This window comes from Sus scrofa, chromosome 12 (assembly GCF_000003025.6).
Source record: "Sus scrofa isolate TJ Tabasco breed Duroc chromosome 12, Sscrofa11.1, whole genome shotgun sequence".
Classification (NCBI taxonomy): Eukaryota; Metazoa; Chordata; class Mammalia; order Artiodactyla; family Suidae; genus Sus; species Sus scrofa.
In genome coordinates, this window is record NC_010454.4 from 45842459 (window position 1) to 45859508 (window position 17050).

At 39.4% G+C, this 17050-nt stretch overlaps 1 protein-coding gene across 1 annotated transcript in view; it reads right to left on the reverse strand.

Annotated features, from left to right (window-relative positions):
* SSH2 (slingshot protein phosphatase 2) overlaps nt 1-17050 on the reverse strand; it is a 267618-nt gene that overhangs the window by 24356 nt on the left and 226212 nt on the right. Inside the window, 5 exon segments of the mRNA XM_021067518.1 lie at nt 662-808; nt 5303-5321; nt 5324-5348; nt 13994-14122; nt 14262-14355. Of these exon segments, the coding sequence (XP_020923177.1) occupies nt 662-808; nt 5303-5321; nt 5324-5348; nt 13994-14122; nt 14262-14355 (414 nt within the window).

Below are 17050 nucleotides of genomic sequence, written 5' to 3' on the forward strand. Positions count from 1 at the left end.
CCAATGTTCCACCTGTCTGGAATAATTTCTATTATATAACTTCTAAATGTCGCCAGTGGTAACTTAATTCTTCCCTGTCTCATTCAGAATTTCTTTTTTTTTTTTCTTGTCTTTTTGCTATTTCTTTGGGCCGCTCCCGCGGCATATGGAGGTTCCCAGGCTAGGGGTTGAATAGGAGCCGTAGCCACCAGTCTACGCCAGAGCCACAGCAACCGGATCCAGCCGCATCTGCAACCTACACCACAGCTCATGGCAACGCCGGACCGTTAACCCACTGAGCAAGGGCAGGGACCGAACCCGCAACCTCATGGTTCCAGTCGGATTCGTTAACCACTGCGCCACAACGGGAACTCCCAGAATTTCTTTCTTCTCTTATTTCTATTTCTTCTGCTCCAGCTTGAGTTTAATTTCTCTAATCATGTGCTCAATGGAAAGAGCCAACATGAGATCATCTTCCTCCAGGGGCTTCATCTACTCAAAGGAAAAGAATTAAGTCTCTAGTCCTCTTTTCTCCAGGATTAAGAAATCTCTGTCTTCTTTTTTTCTTTCCTTCCTTTCCCCTGAGTACCATTATTAAGTTCTCTACCGTTTTCAGGCCCCTACATGTGTGGTGCACAAGGAACGGGGGTCAGAATGTGTGTGCAGGACCATCGCTACTCACTTTGCTTTAGAGATGAATTTGTAAGTGTCATTCCAGTAAGCCAGGAGATCCGTTGCCTCTTCATCATACACTCGGATGTTATGATACTCAAAGACTCCTGGGAAGAAATTATCTATCTCTCGAGTGACATTCAAGATATACCGCACTCTGCGAGGAAACCAAGGGAGAATATGAGCTCTACTACTCAGGTGAAATCCAATTCCCAGCACTGTTTTTCTTACTTAAAACTTGTTTACTCCCGAGGTTGAAGTTAAATACTAAAATACTGAAGAAAACCAAAACCCACCACCACCACCACCACCCACTGTCCAAGAGGCTATACTGATTTAGTACAGAAACTATGTAACAGGGTCCAGGGCATACCTGGGCATCAGGGAGTTACTGAGAAAAAGCTGTCTACCAAATTCATCATCTAAATTCCATTTCCAATTTGTGTATGGTTATACAATCTCATCTTTGAGATCTTCTGAAAATATGCCTTGCATTTTACTCCAGACCTGAGGCCCATGACCTGACAATTTCTCTAGTCACTAAAGTTACCAGCCATGTAAGTTATTCTTCGGAAGTCACCTGTATTAAATCAGACTATCAACAGGTACCTTAAGAAAAAATTGCAAAGAAACATTTCCTGCTGTCTTTCTAAATGCTGGATTGCCAGCTTTTGCTCTATTACTCTCTTTAAACCACATGAAAGGCAAATGAGGTCAGGCTGGGAGGGTCAGAGCAAAGTTGGACTTGAGACTCTTAACTTCTCTGGGCTGCATTCCTGGCTGCTATGGCAGCAGATGTGTCTGAAGTTCTCTGAGGCTTGCAGAAAATGATTCCTTTTTTTTTTTTTTTTTGTCTTTTCTAGGGCCCCACCCACGGCATATGGAGGTTCCCAGGCTAGGGATCTAATTGGAGCTGTAGCCGCCAGCCTACATCACAGGCACAGCAACTCAGGATATGAGCCTCGTCTGTGACCTACACCATGGCTCATGCAACGCCAGATCCTTAACCCACTGAGTGAGGTCAGGGATCGAACCCACAATCTCATGGTTCCTAGTTGGATTTGCTAACCACTGCGCCATGACGGGAACTCCAGAAAATGATTCTGTATCAAAATTTTTTCTGCTCTCTTTCTCACTGTGCAATCGCAATAAATTCTTGGGTTAAATTTGCCAAAGGATTATCTTTTCTCAATGCTGTGTGGACTTAGACATCAGTGGAGTTTACTCCATCAACACATACTTCTCCACAGAACCACACGTGGGGGTTCTACAAACCCAATCTCTGAAGTCAGAGAAATGACTACAAAAAGGGAGAGCCACAGCTAACCAAGCCTGTGGTTAAGGTCAAGTGACCAGAATTTTTCTGGGACATGATTTGAATCTGTTTTAACATAGCATCAAAGTTCATTTCTAGGATTTTTTCCTTTTTAATTTAAAAAGCAAACACCATGCAACTGTACTCCAGCAGTTCCCCAAAAGGTTACCATATGACCCAGTGATTCCTCTCCTAAGTTAAACTCAAGAAAAATGAAAACATATGTCTACCCAAAGATTGTACAAATGGTCATAACTGTATTCCTAATAGCCAAGAAGTGGAAACAACTCATGTGTCCATCAACTGATAAACGGATAAATAAATGTAGTATCTGTATACCCCCCCATATAATGGAATATTATTTGGCAATAAAAAGGAATGAAGTACTAATACATGCTAAAACACTGATGAACCTTGAAAATACAATGTTAAGTGAAACAAACTATTCTTAAAAGGTCACATATTGTGTAATTCCATGTAAATGAAATGTCCAGAATAGGTACATCTATAAAGACAAAAAGTAGATTAGTAGTTTCTAAGAGCTGGAAGGAGGAAGGAAAATGGGGGTGACTGTTAAAGGGTACAGGCTTTCTTTCTGGGTTGAAAGATGTGAATTTAGGAAAGACCACTTAAGTATACATTTCAAAAGGGTGAACTGTATAGTATGTGAATTGTATCTCAAAACTGTCAGGAAAAAAAGGGCAAGAATACTTCCTCTTTTTAAATTTAAAATAAAAACGAACAACCTTCTCATCCCCAATCCCATCCCCAAACCCATTATAGCAGGAGAGAGTTTCCCAATCTTTTTTAATTACAGAATTCTAGGTAGCCTCTTCCAATTGGAAATGGTACCTCTGCCAATTGGAAATGGTACCCCTTGAAACTTCGTTGCCATCTTTATAAGGACTAGCACTTAGTTTTAAAGTTAGTGGATTAGGAAAATGTGACCTTACTGTCAAAATTACACTTGAAAATCCCTTAATTCATCCACAGAGGGCAATGCAAATGTTTTGTGTACAGATCCTTGAACTATATTCAGGGATTATAGTTTAAGTGCCAGTGAATTTAAGAAACAAGATCCAAATGGAAATCTGAGCATCTAACCATACTCGTCTTTTAAAGATAAATAAATTTATCTGTTTTATAATTTAGCCTTATAAGCAGTAAATGAGATGAACAGGTCTTATCTCCAGCTAGAGATACAAGTCAAAAGTTAAAAAGTATGCGTGTACGATTCTAAATGCAGTGATTCTAATGCATTCAGCAGGTACTGCTCTATCACATTCAGATTTTTATATTAACACTGTATCAGGTGCTAGTTTCTTATAGGTTAGAGTCTGTCAATTGCTATATCATTCCTTCACATTTACTGAGCACCTTTTGGTATAAAGCTCTGAGCTAGGTATGTTTCATACAAACTAAGATACAGCCTCTGCTTTTAAGAACTCTTCGATTCAATCCTTAGCAACTTAAAATTTCCAAATTCTATTTACTTTCATATTTTAAAATTAAATAACTAGATTTCCACCCCCACCCCCCAGAACTTTTTGTATAATCATTTGGCTTTCTTTCTTCTGAGGGAGAAGTAGGAAGTACGCATCTAATCATGTTAAAGATAACCAGAAGGCTGACTTGTAGCTGTGAAAACAGGCAGCCAGCAAACAGCCAGGGAGTCGTCACTATCTGTGAGTCTCCGTAGGTCTTATCTCTGTCCAAAATGAAGAGTTAACATGGTCAATTTCCAGGCATGGCTTTCTTTTATTAGGATGATCTGACCTCCTAAGGCCAAGTTCAGCGAAAGAGTTAGGCATTAGCTAATAGCCGAAAAGAAGTGAAAAGGGAAGAATGAATGGCTGCTTTTTGCCTGCTGAATGTTCACTGTGGTCTCAACTGCTACAATCAAAGTCATAATCTTGCTGCTTAGGAATATTTATTTATTTATTTATTTATGTATGTTTTTAAGGGCTATACCTGTGGCAAAGGAACATATTTTTAATACAAAGCAGGTCTTGTTCAATTTTACACTGTCCATTTTACATTTATAACCTACTTAGTCTTTAAGCACCTTTCTATAAAAGAATAGGGACTAAGGCTTATTTTTCATTGGCTCTCTAGCATCTAGTACTGTTTTTGGCCCACAGAAGTTGCTCAATAAATGTTGAATGAAGAGCTGTGAACCCAACATATGCAGTTCTGTGTACTCTTACATAAAAATAGGAACCACAGATTACAGAAACAATAAAAAAGTTCAGTGGTTGCTAGGGGACGGGGGTGGGGATCAAATGGACAGAGCAAGGAGGATTTTCAGGGCAGTGAAAACATTCTGTATGATGCCATAATGATGGATACTGGGTCATTATACCTTCGTCCAAAGCCACAGAACATATAACACTAAGAGTGAACTTTAACATAAACTATGAACTTTAGGTGGTTATGATGTGTTAATGTAGGTTCATCATTTGTAACAAATGCATCATGCTGGTGGGGATGTTGATAGTGGGTGAGGCTATGAATGTGTGGGGGTTGAGGGTACGGGATATTTCTACCTTCCCCTCAATTTTGCTGCGAACCTTAGACTGCTCTTAAAAAATACCCCAAAGTTAACTTTTTTTTTTTTCCCCCTTTTCAGGGCTGCTCCTGCAGCATATGGAGGTTCCTAGCTAGGGGTCAAATCAGAGCTGTAGCTGCTGGCCTACACCATAGCCATAGCAACTCAGGATCCGAGCTGTGTCGGGGACCTATACCACAGCCTGCGGCAATGCGAGATCCTTAACCCACTGAGCAAGGCCAGGGATCAAACCTGTGTCCTCATGCATACCAGTTGGGCTTATTAACCGCTGAGCCACAATGGGAACTCCATGAAGTTAATTTTTAAAAAAGGAAATCAATAACTGGATTTGGTTTTAAACAGTACGAAAGGCTTGCATATTTGTTTATGAAAGCCTTTCCACTGAAATTGCCCAAGAAATCTTTCTTGGGAAGCAGGGGGATGAAAGAATGGAAGAGAAGCTGTTTTAATTTTTAGATTACACCCAATAAGAATCTGACTGCAGCGGCTCAGTTGCTGCAGAGGCATGGGTTCAACACCTGGCCTAGTGCAGTGGGTTAAAGGATTCAGTGTTGCTGTAGCTATGGCTTGGGTTCAATCCCTGGCCCACAAACTTCCATATTCTTCAGGAGTGCAAAAAACAAACAAAAAACCCCCCAAAAACCCAGCTAGAAGCAACTCGCAACACTTAAGCTTAAGGTTACCGACACTTCTTTGACTGGAAAATGTAAAGATAAAACAGTGATTTCTGACACATGGAGGTGTCGGCAATTGCTCTGTGTGCTTACCCTCGGTTCTGTAAATCTCTAAGTTAGAGGCATTCCATTCCGAGCCCTGTGGATTAAAAAAGACAAGGTTAGGGAGTATTAGCAATGAACCAAATATGATATCTGAAAAGGAGTCCTGCGAGGGAAGCAGCAGTGTTTCTAAAAAGAAGGTCAATAACATTTACAAGTTTCCTCTCTATGTGCTTTATGCTACCATATTCAGTTTCCACAAATGATAAAGTAAAAAGTTATCCTCATGTTTTACAGATACAAAAACCAACCCTCATAGAATTCAAATAATTTTTGCTCAAGATCACTCTGCTGGAAAGGTGTCTTTGACAATTGTCCAATCTAAGTAAAATGTCATTCGTTATTCTTATTTATAGTACTCTGATTACTTCAATAAAATGTATCACTATTTTTACTTGTATATTTATTGATGTGCTTGTCTACTGCCTTTCTCCTCCACTATAATGTAAGCTTCTTGAGGGCAGCAACCAGGTCTCTTGTTCTCTATGGAAACTCCTGCACAGTGTCTGGCACTCGGCAGCTATTGAATAAACATCCGTTGAATGAACAAAGTGGTATTATGAACTAAACTGGAATTCATTCTAAAATTCACACTCTTTCTAGTGCATTATGTTGCATCTAAGAAGATGGAAGTGGTAGGGTGTGTGTGTGTGCGCATGCACGCACACGCAGGGGGAGAGAGTGAAATGGTCAAACGAGTGAGACATGATTCAAAATTTAAAGGAGGTTTCTATAGATTATCTGGAAGTAAACTTATCAACTGTAAATATTTTGCGATATTTTGCTTTCTCTCTCCTCCTTTCCCTTTCTTTCGTTATATATCATATTTAAAAATTTGTATATATTTATTTATTTTTGGCCACACCTGGGGCATGTGGAAGTTCCTGGGTCAGGGATCAAACCCACGCCACAGCAATGGCCCAAGCCCATGCCAGATCCTTAACCCACTGTGCCAGGCCAGGGATTGAACCCACGCTGTCACAGAGGCAACACCAGATCATTAACACGCTGCACCACGGTGGGAACTCCCACCATGTCTTTATCTTTAATCTAGAATAGTTCATCCTGCATTTATTTTGTCTTTCATGATATTGACATTTTTGCAGAATACAAGTATGTAATCTTGGAGAGCTTCCCACAACCTGGATTTGTCTGACTGTTTCCTGATGATTAGATTCAGGTCAAACATTTTTTGCAAGAATGTCACAAGGGAGATGTTGTATACTTCCTACTGCATCAAATGACGAGGCATATAATGTCAGTATGCCCCATTATTTGTCATGCTGAGACCGAATTCTTTGAAGACACCTTTGTGTCTGCCAAAGGTAAAGGTTCCTTTGAAATTAATTACTAATTCAGAGTAATCTTCGATGCATGTGGAAGCCAAGGTAAAACAATCTTTTTACACTATGATTTCAGCATCAATTGCTGATCTTGTACAAATTAGTTATTTTACTGGGGGTTACAAAATGGTGATTTTCTAATTCCATGATTCCTTCTACATGGCCACTGACATTCTGTAAAAGTCTTACCTAATCAATCACCCCACCCTTTATCTGAACATCACTATGGACTCAAATTCTTTTTGTATTTAGGATTCTTTTTTTTTTTTTTTTTTTTTGCTTTTTAGGTCCGCACCCATGGCACATGGAAATTACTAGGTTAGGGGTCGAATCGGAGCTACAGCTGCTGGTCTACACCACAGCCACAGCAATGCAGGATCCGAGCCAAGTTTTCGACCTACACCACAGTTTGCAGCAACGCTGGATCCTTAATCTACTGATCAAGGCCACATCCTATGGATACTAGTCAGATTTGTTTCTGCTGCACCACAGCAGGAACTCCGTATTTAGAACACTATAATCCATTACCATCTTTTTTTTTTTTTTTTTTTTTTTTTAGGACATGAAAATTGCCTGGAATTCAGTCAGTGGGAATCCTTTCAGACAGGCTCCTTTTGATATGACTCTGTTAGTCTTTAAGCATTTCTGTGTTTTGTGGTACAAAAAACTATTGTACATTCACTTTTTGAGTACAATCAGCCATTTCCCCAAGAAGCTCTGGTTTCTTTTAGTGCAGAAAAATCTATCAAAATCCCAATCTGGGCATTAATTAAGTATGCTCCTAAGTACTGGGTATCATTGTTCCTAAACCTTGTCAGCAATCACACCTATCAGGAAATATTTTTAAGTACTGAGCTTACACTGGCCCTTCCAATCCTCACTTCTCCACTAGCATTTTTATCTCCCTACTCCACAGTGAGGACTTTGGTTCCCAACAACTTACAACAAACCTATTAAGTTCAATTTTTCTCCGCATTTCTTTTCTTCCCTTATTATAGCCCACTAAGATGTACAGTCAGAGTATTATGCTTCAGTTATTTGAATTACTTACTTTCTGTGAGGTTTATCGATTTGATATATATTTGGGTTCATTTGCTCCTGTTTATATTCAATTTTAGGGTGTGCTTTTTCCATGCTTTCCATTTTTTTTGAATATACAAAAATCTTATGTGGCTGAAAGTTAAAAGTTTATTAAAGAGTAAACCTGAAGTCTCGCTACCATTCCCATCTTTTCAATCCCCATGTGGGTAACCATTTTTTAAATTAGTCTCTGGCGTACTCTATCTGTGTTCTATTTCAAAAAAAATATAAGCAAACATATACTTACTACCACTTCTGACTTACACAAAGTACTATACTACTATACTTTTGTTGCTTTCTTCATTTTACAGTATATCCTCAAACCCACTCTGCCCTTTCCCCATAGCCTTGCCAACAAAACGTGTGATGAAGCTTTTGACGCTTTTCCAAACGGATCAGTGTATCTCAGTGTAATATTAATTTGCATTTCTCTTAAAAGTGAGCAACTTTTCAATGTTCCAGGTCCATTTTTTATCTTTGAACTATCTGTTCATGTCTCTTGAAAAGGCAAATATTTACAAATAAAAACTGGTTTCAGAATTATGCATTAAATGGAATTTAGCATTAGAAGACTCAGGTTCAAGTGCACCCTGCTGCTGTGGGGCACTGGGCAAACTGCTTAACCTCTTTGTTTTCACTTTCCTTATCTGTAAAAGAAACACTCCTCCTATCCTAGTCCTATGTATCTAATAGGCACCTTCTCCTCAAACTACAAATATAAATTTTCTCCCCATTCTTTTTGCCAGTGAAGTATACAAAAGAGAAGACTGTGACCTGGAAGGGGGCCTCACCCAACCACGCAGGCACCCCGATCTCAGTGTTCCAGCCTCCAGAACTGTTTTTTACTGTTTACGAATCAACCTGCCCTCCTCCCAGTTTCCCTCATATTAAAATGGAAACCCCCACTTCCCATCCTAAATCGTCCTCTAGACACTGTCCTCTTCACTTTCCTTTCATGGCCAAGATTCACAGAAATACATCTAATACTCACTTTCTATGATTCCTTATTTCCCATGAATATCAACCCAGCACCATGGCTTCTGCCTTCATCACTCCCACTAATGTTACTAATGACTTCTTCTAGCTGTCGAATCTAGGGGTCACCTTTGTATCCTTACTCCATTGGCCTTCTATGAGTATCTGATATGGTCACCGCTCCTATCTTATGGAATTAGATCAGACTGCACAAATATCTAGCCTCATGCCTGGCACAATAAAGAGGATCAACAATTGCTTACTGAATAAATGGTCAAGTGAGATAAGTAAATGAAGCACTATGAAAACTGCCAAGTGTTATGCAAGCACTATCTTCGTACTACAAAGTGAACTGTAATTTGGCCAATGAACAAGGAGATCTCAAGGATGCTGCACTGAAGTTCCAAAGGTCTGTAAGTAAGTGATGGACAACTGACCTTCTCTATAGATCAGGGCTCACCTGACTTGCTTTAAAATAATAGAGGAGGTTCTGACGGCTCTGTGTTCAGGCTTAGAAAACTGGCTTCCACACCAAAGAAAGGCAAGAACTATTAAAAAAAAAAAAAAAAAAAAAAAAGGAGGACTTTCAAGGAGACAGAAGCCAAGCAATAAGGGTTGAGTGGCTAAATTGCAGCCAGGGAAATGTGACCACCTCACTTCTTAATTTAGAAATCTAAATCCTCTGCAGAATTCTGTCTAGCTAGACGGAAATAACCCTGACGTGATGGGAAAAGTCTATGAATTTCATCTACCTGTCCAGAGAAACTTCAATCTGACAATCTGAAATGACACAAATACAGAAACAAAATAAATTAAAAGCATCAGGTAGTGACTCCATGAAGGCCATACAAAGGAACTTGGGCTGTGCTTAGAGCTGCTTCAGGTCCAACCTGAAAGAACTGGAATCAACAGGGTGTAATTACTTTTCTGTCCTCAATGAAAATGTCATGCATATTAGCCCCCTGGGGTCCTCCATGGACTCAGTATTTTTTCTCCTATGCTTTTCAGGCTCACAATAACAAAATTCCATGGGGGTTTTCACTAGGTTCTGTGTAATTATGGGAAGCATATTTTAATTGTATGATAAAATATAAAATGAATTCTTCAAACTATAATACATTTTTAAATAAGTTCACTTCCATCTTTCACTCCAATTCACCCACCCTGTACTCTGGCCCAAAGACTCAAGTAAATGATTTCTTTTCAAACGTTATCCTCAGGAAATTGCCTTTCTGGGGTCTGAATGTTCCAAGGAAAATAGGAGAGCACATTTATGGTAAAGGAGGAGGACTGTACTCTGGGTTCTGCTAAGAACAATACAACTTGACATCATCTTCAAGGTTTGGTATTCCTGCCAAACCTTCATCACACCATAACTACAGCTTCAATGCTGTGAGTCACTTTACTGTGGCAACCAGGCACAAGATCTATTCACTTTTTCTTCGAAGTTTATGCTATACATCTCCAGCTGAGGAGCAAAAATCATGAATATGAGAATTGTTCTTTGAAAAGAAAACTGTATTTCAAAAGGATTTGTAATGTCAAACTTTGAAGAAGATAACAATCAGCATTAAAAGAATGACTATTTAAAGAAAAGTTTTTTAATTTAAAAAATTTATTAATTTTTTTGGCCACACCAGTTTTTGGGCCAGGGATCAAACCTGAGCCATAGCAGTGACAATGCTGCTTGCTTAACCTGATGAATCACCAGGGAACTCCCTGACTCCTTTTTTTTTTTTTTTTTTCTTGTCTTTTTTAGGACTGCACTGGAGGCATATGGAGGTTCCTAGGCTAGGGGTCAATTCTGAGCTATAGCTGCCAGCCTACGCCAGAGCCACAGCAATGCAGGATCTGAGCCACATCTGCAACCTATACCTTAGCTCACGGCAATGCTGGATCCTCAACCCACTGAGTGAGGTCAGGGATTGAACCTGCAACCTCATGGTTCCTAGTCGGGTTCATTAACCACTGAGCAACGACGGGAGCATCCCCTGACTACTTTAAATGACTGGTTGTCCATCCAATATTCCTGTTTTCCCCTTGTCTAGCTAAGAAAGCTGCTTGCTGTTCTGCAAAGGATCTCTGTTCATATCTAGCATTTTCTCAGCCAAATCGGACAGCCTCCAGGAGAGATGCTGATACTGAGATTTGGTTGGGCAAAGGCTTCCAGCTCGGAGAAGTAAAACACTCTGAAGGGTGTAGAAGAACTTCTTTTTCTGGAAATACCCTGGCTCCCAACTAGTCAATCCTGTCCTCTCACTGCAGATTTTCTTTAAACTATGCTCTATACTTTTCTTCTCCATATCAGCTGGATACCTTTCCAAATAAACATCTCTGTGCAGTGCACTACAGGGCCAAGCATTCTTCCAAAGGGAGGGAAGAAATCCTGCTGCCTCCTTTCACACAATCTGCTTGCACTCCAGGCACGGCAGCTATGCACAAGATGAAATGACTTTGCAGAAAATTAACACCACCACTTGCAGCTTGGATAAGACCTCTTTTTCCGTGTCAACTGCTGGGAAACCCAGCAAGGCACTAGAGAAAAGATAGGGATTTGGACACAGGATATGGTGGTACAAACAAAGGGAGGAAGCCATCAAGGAAGAAGTACAGTAAGATGTTTAGATGACCTGTTTGTGCACTTATTTTGCTAGATAAGGGTTAAATTTCAGGATTCTCCAGTTTGGAAGTTTTTTTTCCCCAAATAAGAAAAATGTCTTCAATGCAAAGAACATGTCTAGTCTCAAGAAAACAGAATTACATTTGAAGCTGAATACATTTTCCTTTTTTTTTTAAAAATGTACATAGATAAATATAAAAAAGTAAAAAAGACTGGAAGGCAATATTACATAATGAAAGATAACTGTGCTCATCTCTCTTGGTGTTGATTAAATTTCACTTGCTGTCTTCTAAAGTGGTCTAAATTTTCTACAATGAATATGAACTATTTTTGTAATAAGAGAAAAACCCAAGACAGAAGACTATGCCAATAATGATGAAATAACAGGATGAATCTATTGGTACAAATACTCACATAAATGCATTTGTAGCTGATGAGGGACTAATTTGGAGGAGAATCAGATTGTTCTTTCTGCTTAGAATATTATTAAATTTTGTTTACATGTCCTAAAACAGCACCATTTGAGGAAGGGGTATGGAAAAGGTAGTTATTGAGGGGGTGGCACCAGAGACACAGGGAAATATGTTTGAAATTAAACAGATGCTGACTGAATTTGATATTCAATATATTTATGTGCGACTGGGTCACTTTGCTGTACAGTAGAAAACTGACAAAACACTGTAAGCCAAATATAACAGAAAAAAAAATCATTAAAAAAAAGAATTTGGTATTCATCATATCTACATCCTTTTAGGTATTAAGATCCAAGCTCAATGTGAAAGCAACTTCCAAGTTTACAGCTTTGGTCACTTTCTAATGAGTTATTTTTGGCCACAGGCACTTGCCCTTCATAAAAATCAGTCATGTTACATGGAGACAGTTGGGGGCAGGGTCCATTTGAATGAGTGACTCATAAGTTTTCTATGGACAACACCAAAATTCTTCCAAGGATACAAGGCAGGGAATACTTGAGCCCTCACAGAACTGTACACAAAAGACAACAAAACCAGGTGCTATGCAAATGGAAAGGTCAACGACAGTTTTGCCGTATGATCTACATCCAGAAATGGCAACACACACTCGTCAAGTTAAAGTAATGGAAAAGAAGCTCCCCTCCCAGCTCACAGCTTTTCATGAGTAATTTCATAGCTACACACCACCATGAATCACTGGACAAGAACACATACTCCAAAGTGTCAACAAGTTAATTCAGGGCACAAGCCTTCCGTGGCATGAAGTCTGACCACTTGGTGAAATAAACTCATATTCAGGATGAGATGATCCAGTTTAGTCAGTTCCTGTGCATTTATTCCTCTTCTCTCCTGTTTCCCAGCTTCTAATCATTTCACAGTTCACAAAATGTCCTTACCAGAGAAAAGAAGTGAAATTCAAGCCAATCAATTTAATTCCTTGTTAGCATTTTTGGTCAAAGCATGTGGGAACTGGAAGCAAAAATAAAGTTTTGGTGTTCCCACTGATTTTAATTATTCTTATTGTCCTTGTTCCCACTACCACCATGTACAGATGAAAACTGGAAGTCCTTAACATTTGCGAGGTAACTAAGTCTGAGAATTTTAGAGGCTTTCCTAATCCATCTGGGAGAGGTCTCCTTGGGCTAATTACAAGTCACTGAATATTCAGGCACCATGAAGAACAGTTTTAAGTCACTAAAGATTTGGTAATGAAAAAGTAATTGAGGGAGTTCTCTGATGGACTAGCAGGTTGAGGTGCTTGTGGTCTCACCATTGTGGCTCTGATTGCTGATGTGTGGCGTAGGTTCAATCCCTGGCCCAGGAACTTCCATGTACTGTGTGGCACAAAAAAAAAAAAAAAAAAAAAGCCACAAAAAACCCCACCCCAAAACCAAGAATCTGAAATAAATATTGAAACTCTCATTTAAAAAAAAAAAAAGGTAACTGAGGGACTCAAAATGTAGATACAAGGTTCCAAATGTTTTAAAAGTCCAGTAGTCTCTGTTCCAAGTACTTCTACTCTGCTCTGCTCAGACACATCCAATCTTAGACACATTTGGCAGATTTGAAAGCACGACCTCAAAGGATCATTCTATTGGGATACACTGCATAAAACTACTGGAGACTGGTCTGTTTTGTGCCTTTGACTATTATCAAGATCAGATGATCTGTTGCGGCGGGGGGGGGGGGGGGGGGGGGGGGGCAGGAAGCCTTGATCTGTCTGTAACATTCTCCAATTTCTTTGGTGTGAATTTTCCCACTATGGTCACCTGATATCACTGAGGAATTGGGAAAGATGAGTAGAAGTACACTATTATACAACATCTCCACCATACAACAGATGTAAATAACCTTAAGAGTGCAAGTAATAATAAAATATAGTAAAATAATTAGGATGCGATGAAGTTTTGAGTATTACTTTTGTTTCTAATGAAAATTACACTTTATTTAAATATAATAAAACCTGACAATTGCCCCCCATGAGTTTTACGAACTAGCTTCAGCACACCCCTTTAAAGTAGTCCTAGGAGGAGTTCTCTTGTGGTGCAGGGGGCTAAGGATCCAGTGTTGTCTCTGCAGTGGCCTGGGTAGCTGCTGTGGCAAAGGTTTAATCCCTGGCCCAGGAATTTACACATGCTGCAGGCGTGGCCAAATAAATTTTAAAAAATAAATAAAGTGGCCCTAGACTTACCAAGAACACGTGCTCAAATATCTGTGTAGGGCTATCCATCTGACCAAGGATCACTATCATCTCATTATCAATAAATTCCTTGAATTCTCGCAAGTTGCACACCATCTGCATTTCCAACTCAGTTCGTATCTGAAACAAAGATGACATACTGTACTAGTCTCTGCAAAGTCCCTCTGTACTTTCAATTGCTCACCATTTCTAGATCCACACATTGTTATTCTATTTCTAGCTTTGAGTCTATTCTATTTCTAGACTCAAGGTCACTTACCTCTTTGGATGTGATGTTCTCCAAATCCTTCTGCATCATAATCTCCCTTAATTTGGTTTTAATTAGCCTTTCTGTTCGCTCACGTTCAGTTGGTCTGGTAAGAGAGAAATGATGATTTTTCTTAGGCAGGAATTCGACCAAGTTAATGAATATACATTTGAATATGTTTCCAAATTGGCAGGCCTTCCCTTTGTTACCCTCAAATTTATATTTTGGAGGCATGGAAAAAAGAATACTATATTTAAAAAAGTTCCTTTGCAGAATATATAGAATGTAAACATGTAGAAATTATTAAAGAAATTGTACATGTTTAAAAGCCTGTAAATATATTCACGTATATAGATCCAAGGAGTAAAGACGAATAGGCCATACAGAGAGTAATGTTTTAATGGAGGACCATTTCTCATCAAGCACCCCTAGTGCTACTTGCTGAGCAAGAACACCAAGCTGGGGAGACCAGGGGTGTGACCTACTATTGAACTGGGTCTTCTGTAGCTTAAAAATACTACCCTGTGCTGGCCATTTGTTATTGCAGTTCTAGAAAATGAGAGAGAGGGAAGAGTGATTTCTGCCTTCCTCAATGAAGCAAATTCTCTTCCAAAATGGGTTCCAAGGATTAACTACCCAGAGTACTCTATCCAAAATGTTTTCTTTTTCACTAAAGATCTCACAACATCTCTGAAATTATTATCTTCAATTTACAGATAAAGGAAATAAACAGCTGAAAGGTTAAATGTCAGGCCAACCATCACGAACACTGGCAAGAAAACCAGAACTCTCGGCTCAGCCTAACAGTCTACCTGCTTGATTATGTTGCTTCCCTAAGTCTTCTGACTCTCTTAAAAATAAAAATTACTCCTGGAACTTTATTATGAAGTCAAACTAGGAAGATTATTCCCCAATTACTAGAAAGGTACCAGTTCAACATAACTAGATGCTTCTCTCTAAAAGCATTATTTCATATTACACAGAACATGAGTGAGGCTAACAGAGAGCACTTTCTGTCTCATCTTTCCCTCCTACCTACTGAGGAAAGGTATCTGCTCTGTACTTCCTTATTTGGAGATGGAAATGGACTAAGCCTTCAGGCATCCTGCCTGCCCTTGCTGCCTAAAGCCTTATCACTGGCTGCAAAAATAGCTTCAGTGTAATCTCCAAAGAAGGATGCTCTGACCCCACAACCTTGGCGCTCCGCACCACTTGGGCGAAGTTTCTAATGAACCCTGCAGAGCATTGCGAACACCTGTGCCATTTCCCTGTCAATCAGCCAAGGTATCCCTGCCTTGACTGGGATTATAATTCTTAACCACGCTCCCCACCATTTTTCCAAGACATAGCTATGGTAGAAAATTATACATTTCAATCTACTATTAAAAATAAATATTAGCTAAGAACAAATTTTTAAATTTTTTTTAATTTAAATTTTTTTATTTTTATTTTTTGTCTTTTTGCTATTTCTTGGGCCGCTCCCGAGGCATATGGAGGTTCCCAGGCTAGGGGTCGAATAGGAGCTGTAGCCGCCGGCCTACGCCAGAGCCACAGCAACGCGGGATCCGAGCCGTGTCCGCAACCTACACCACAGCTCACGGCAACGCCGGATCGTTAACCCACTGAGCAAGGGCAGTGACTGAACCCGCAACCTCATGGTTCCTAGTCGGATTCGTTAACCACTGCGCCACGACGGGAACTCCCTTTTTATTTTATTTTTATTTATTTATTTATTTAAAAAAATTTTATTATTTATTTTTATTTTTTTTAGAACAAATTTTAGCACCTGTATGTATGGGTTCGATTCCCTAGTTCAGCAGTCTTTCTCCCAATCCTTCACGGTTGTTGGGACAGGGTGGTTTGAGAGCAGGCACACCTTGGTTTTAAGCCCAGCTGTGCTACCTACTAGTGGCAAATGACTGTAAACAAATTCCTTCTCTTCTCTGAGCCTGTTTCCTTCTCTATAAAATGAGAACAATAATACTATCTGCCTCATGAGGTTTTTATGAGAATTAAGTGAGACACCATCTATGAACTGCCTGGCACAACGTCTGACACACATTGGAGGCAACATACACCTATGTTCCTGTCTCTATCTTTTTCGTATTTCAAAATATAAACTATTCACAGGAGAGCATGTACCTCCGTTTTGGCATACATTGTCCCTATATCCTCAGCATTCTTTTTCTGGCTTTTCTAGTCAACTTAGGGAAGAAGAGGGAGTGGAAAAGGCATTACAACACAAACATACTTTCTACCTCAGTTTCACTAGAGAGAAAAATCTGGAAAATACATAAATACACAGAGAAAATAAAAATTAATGAAAATCCTTCTATCATTACTAATATTCTGACCTACAGCCTTTAGTCTTTTTCTATAAACGACATACATTTGTTTATTATACATTATCTTAAAATTGTGGTTATATTGTACACACTAAGAATTAATATTTTATGAGCCTTTACCATGTGCCAGGGCCTACCTTTTATATTACCATTATTATTATTTGCTCAGGGATAGAGGGAGATTATGGGCAATTTCATTTTCTTTCTTCTTTGTGCTGTAATTTCCAAATTCTCTCTAATGAGGAAAAATGAAAAGAAGTATTTTCTCTCTTCTATAAGTCTGACTCAGAATGTCTGTTTTGGGGAGTTCCCATCATGGCGCAGCAGAAATGAATCTGACTAGGAACCATGAGGTTTCGGGTTTGATCCCTGGCCTTGCTCAGGGGTTAATGATCTAGCGTTCCCATGAGCTGTGGTGTAGGTTGCAGACGAGGCTTGGATCTGGTGTGGCTGTGG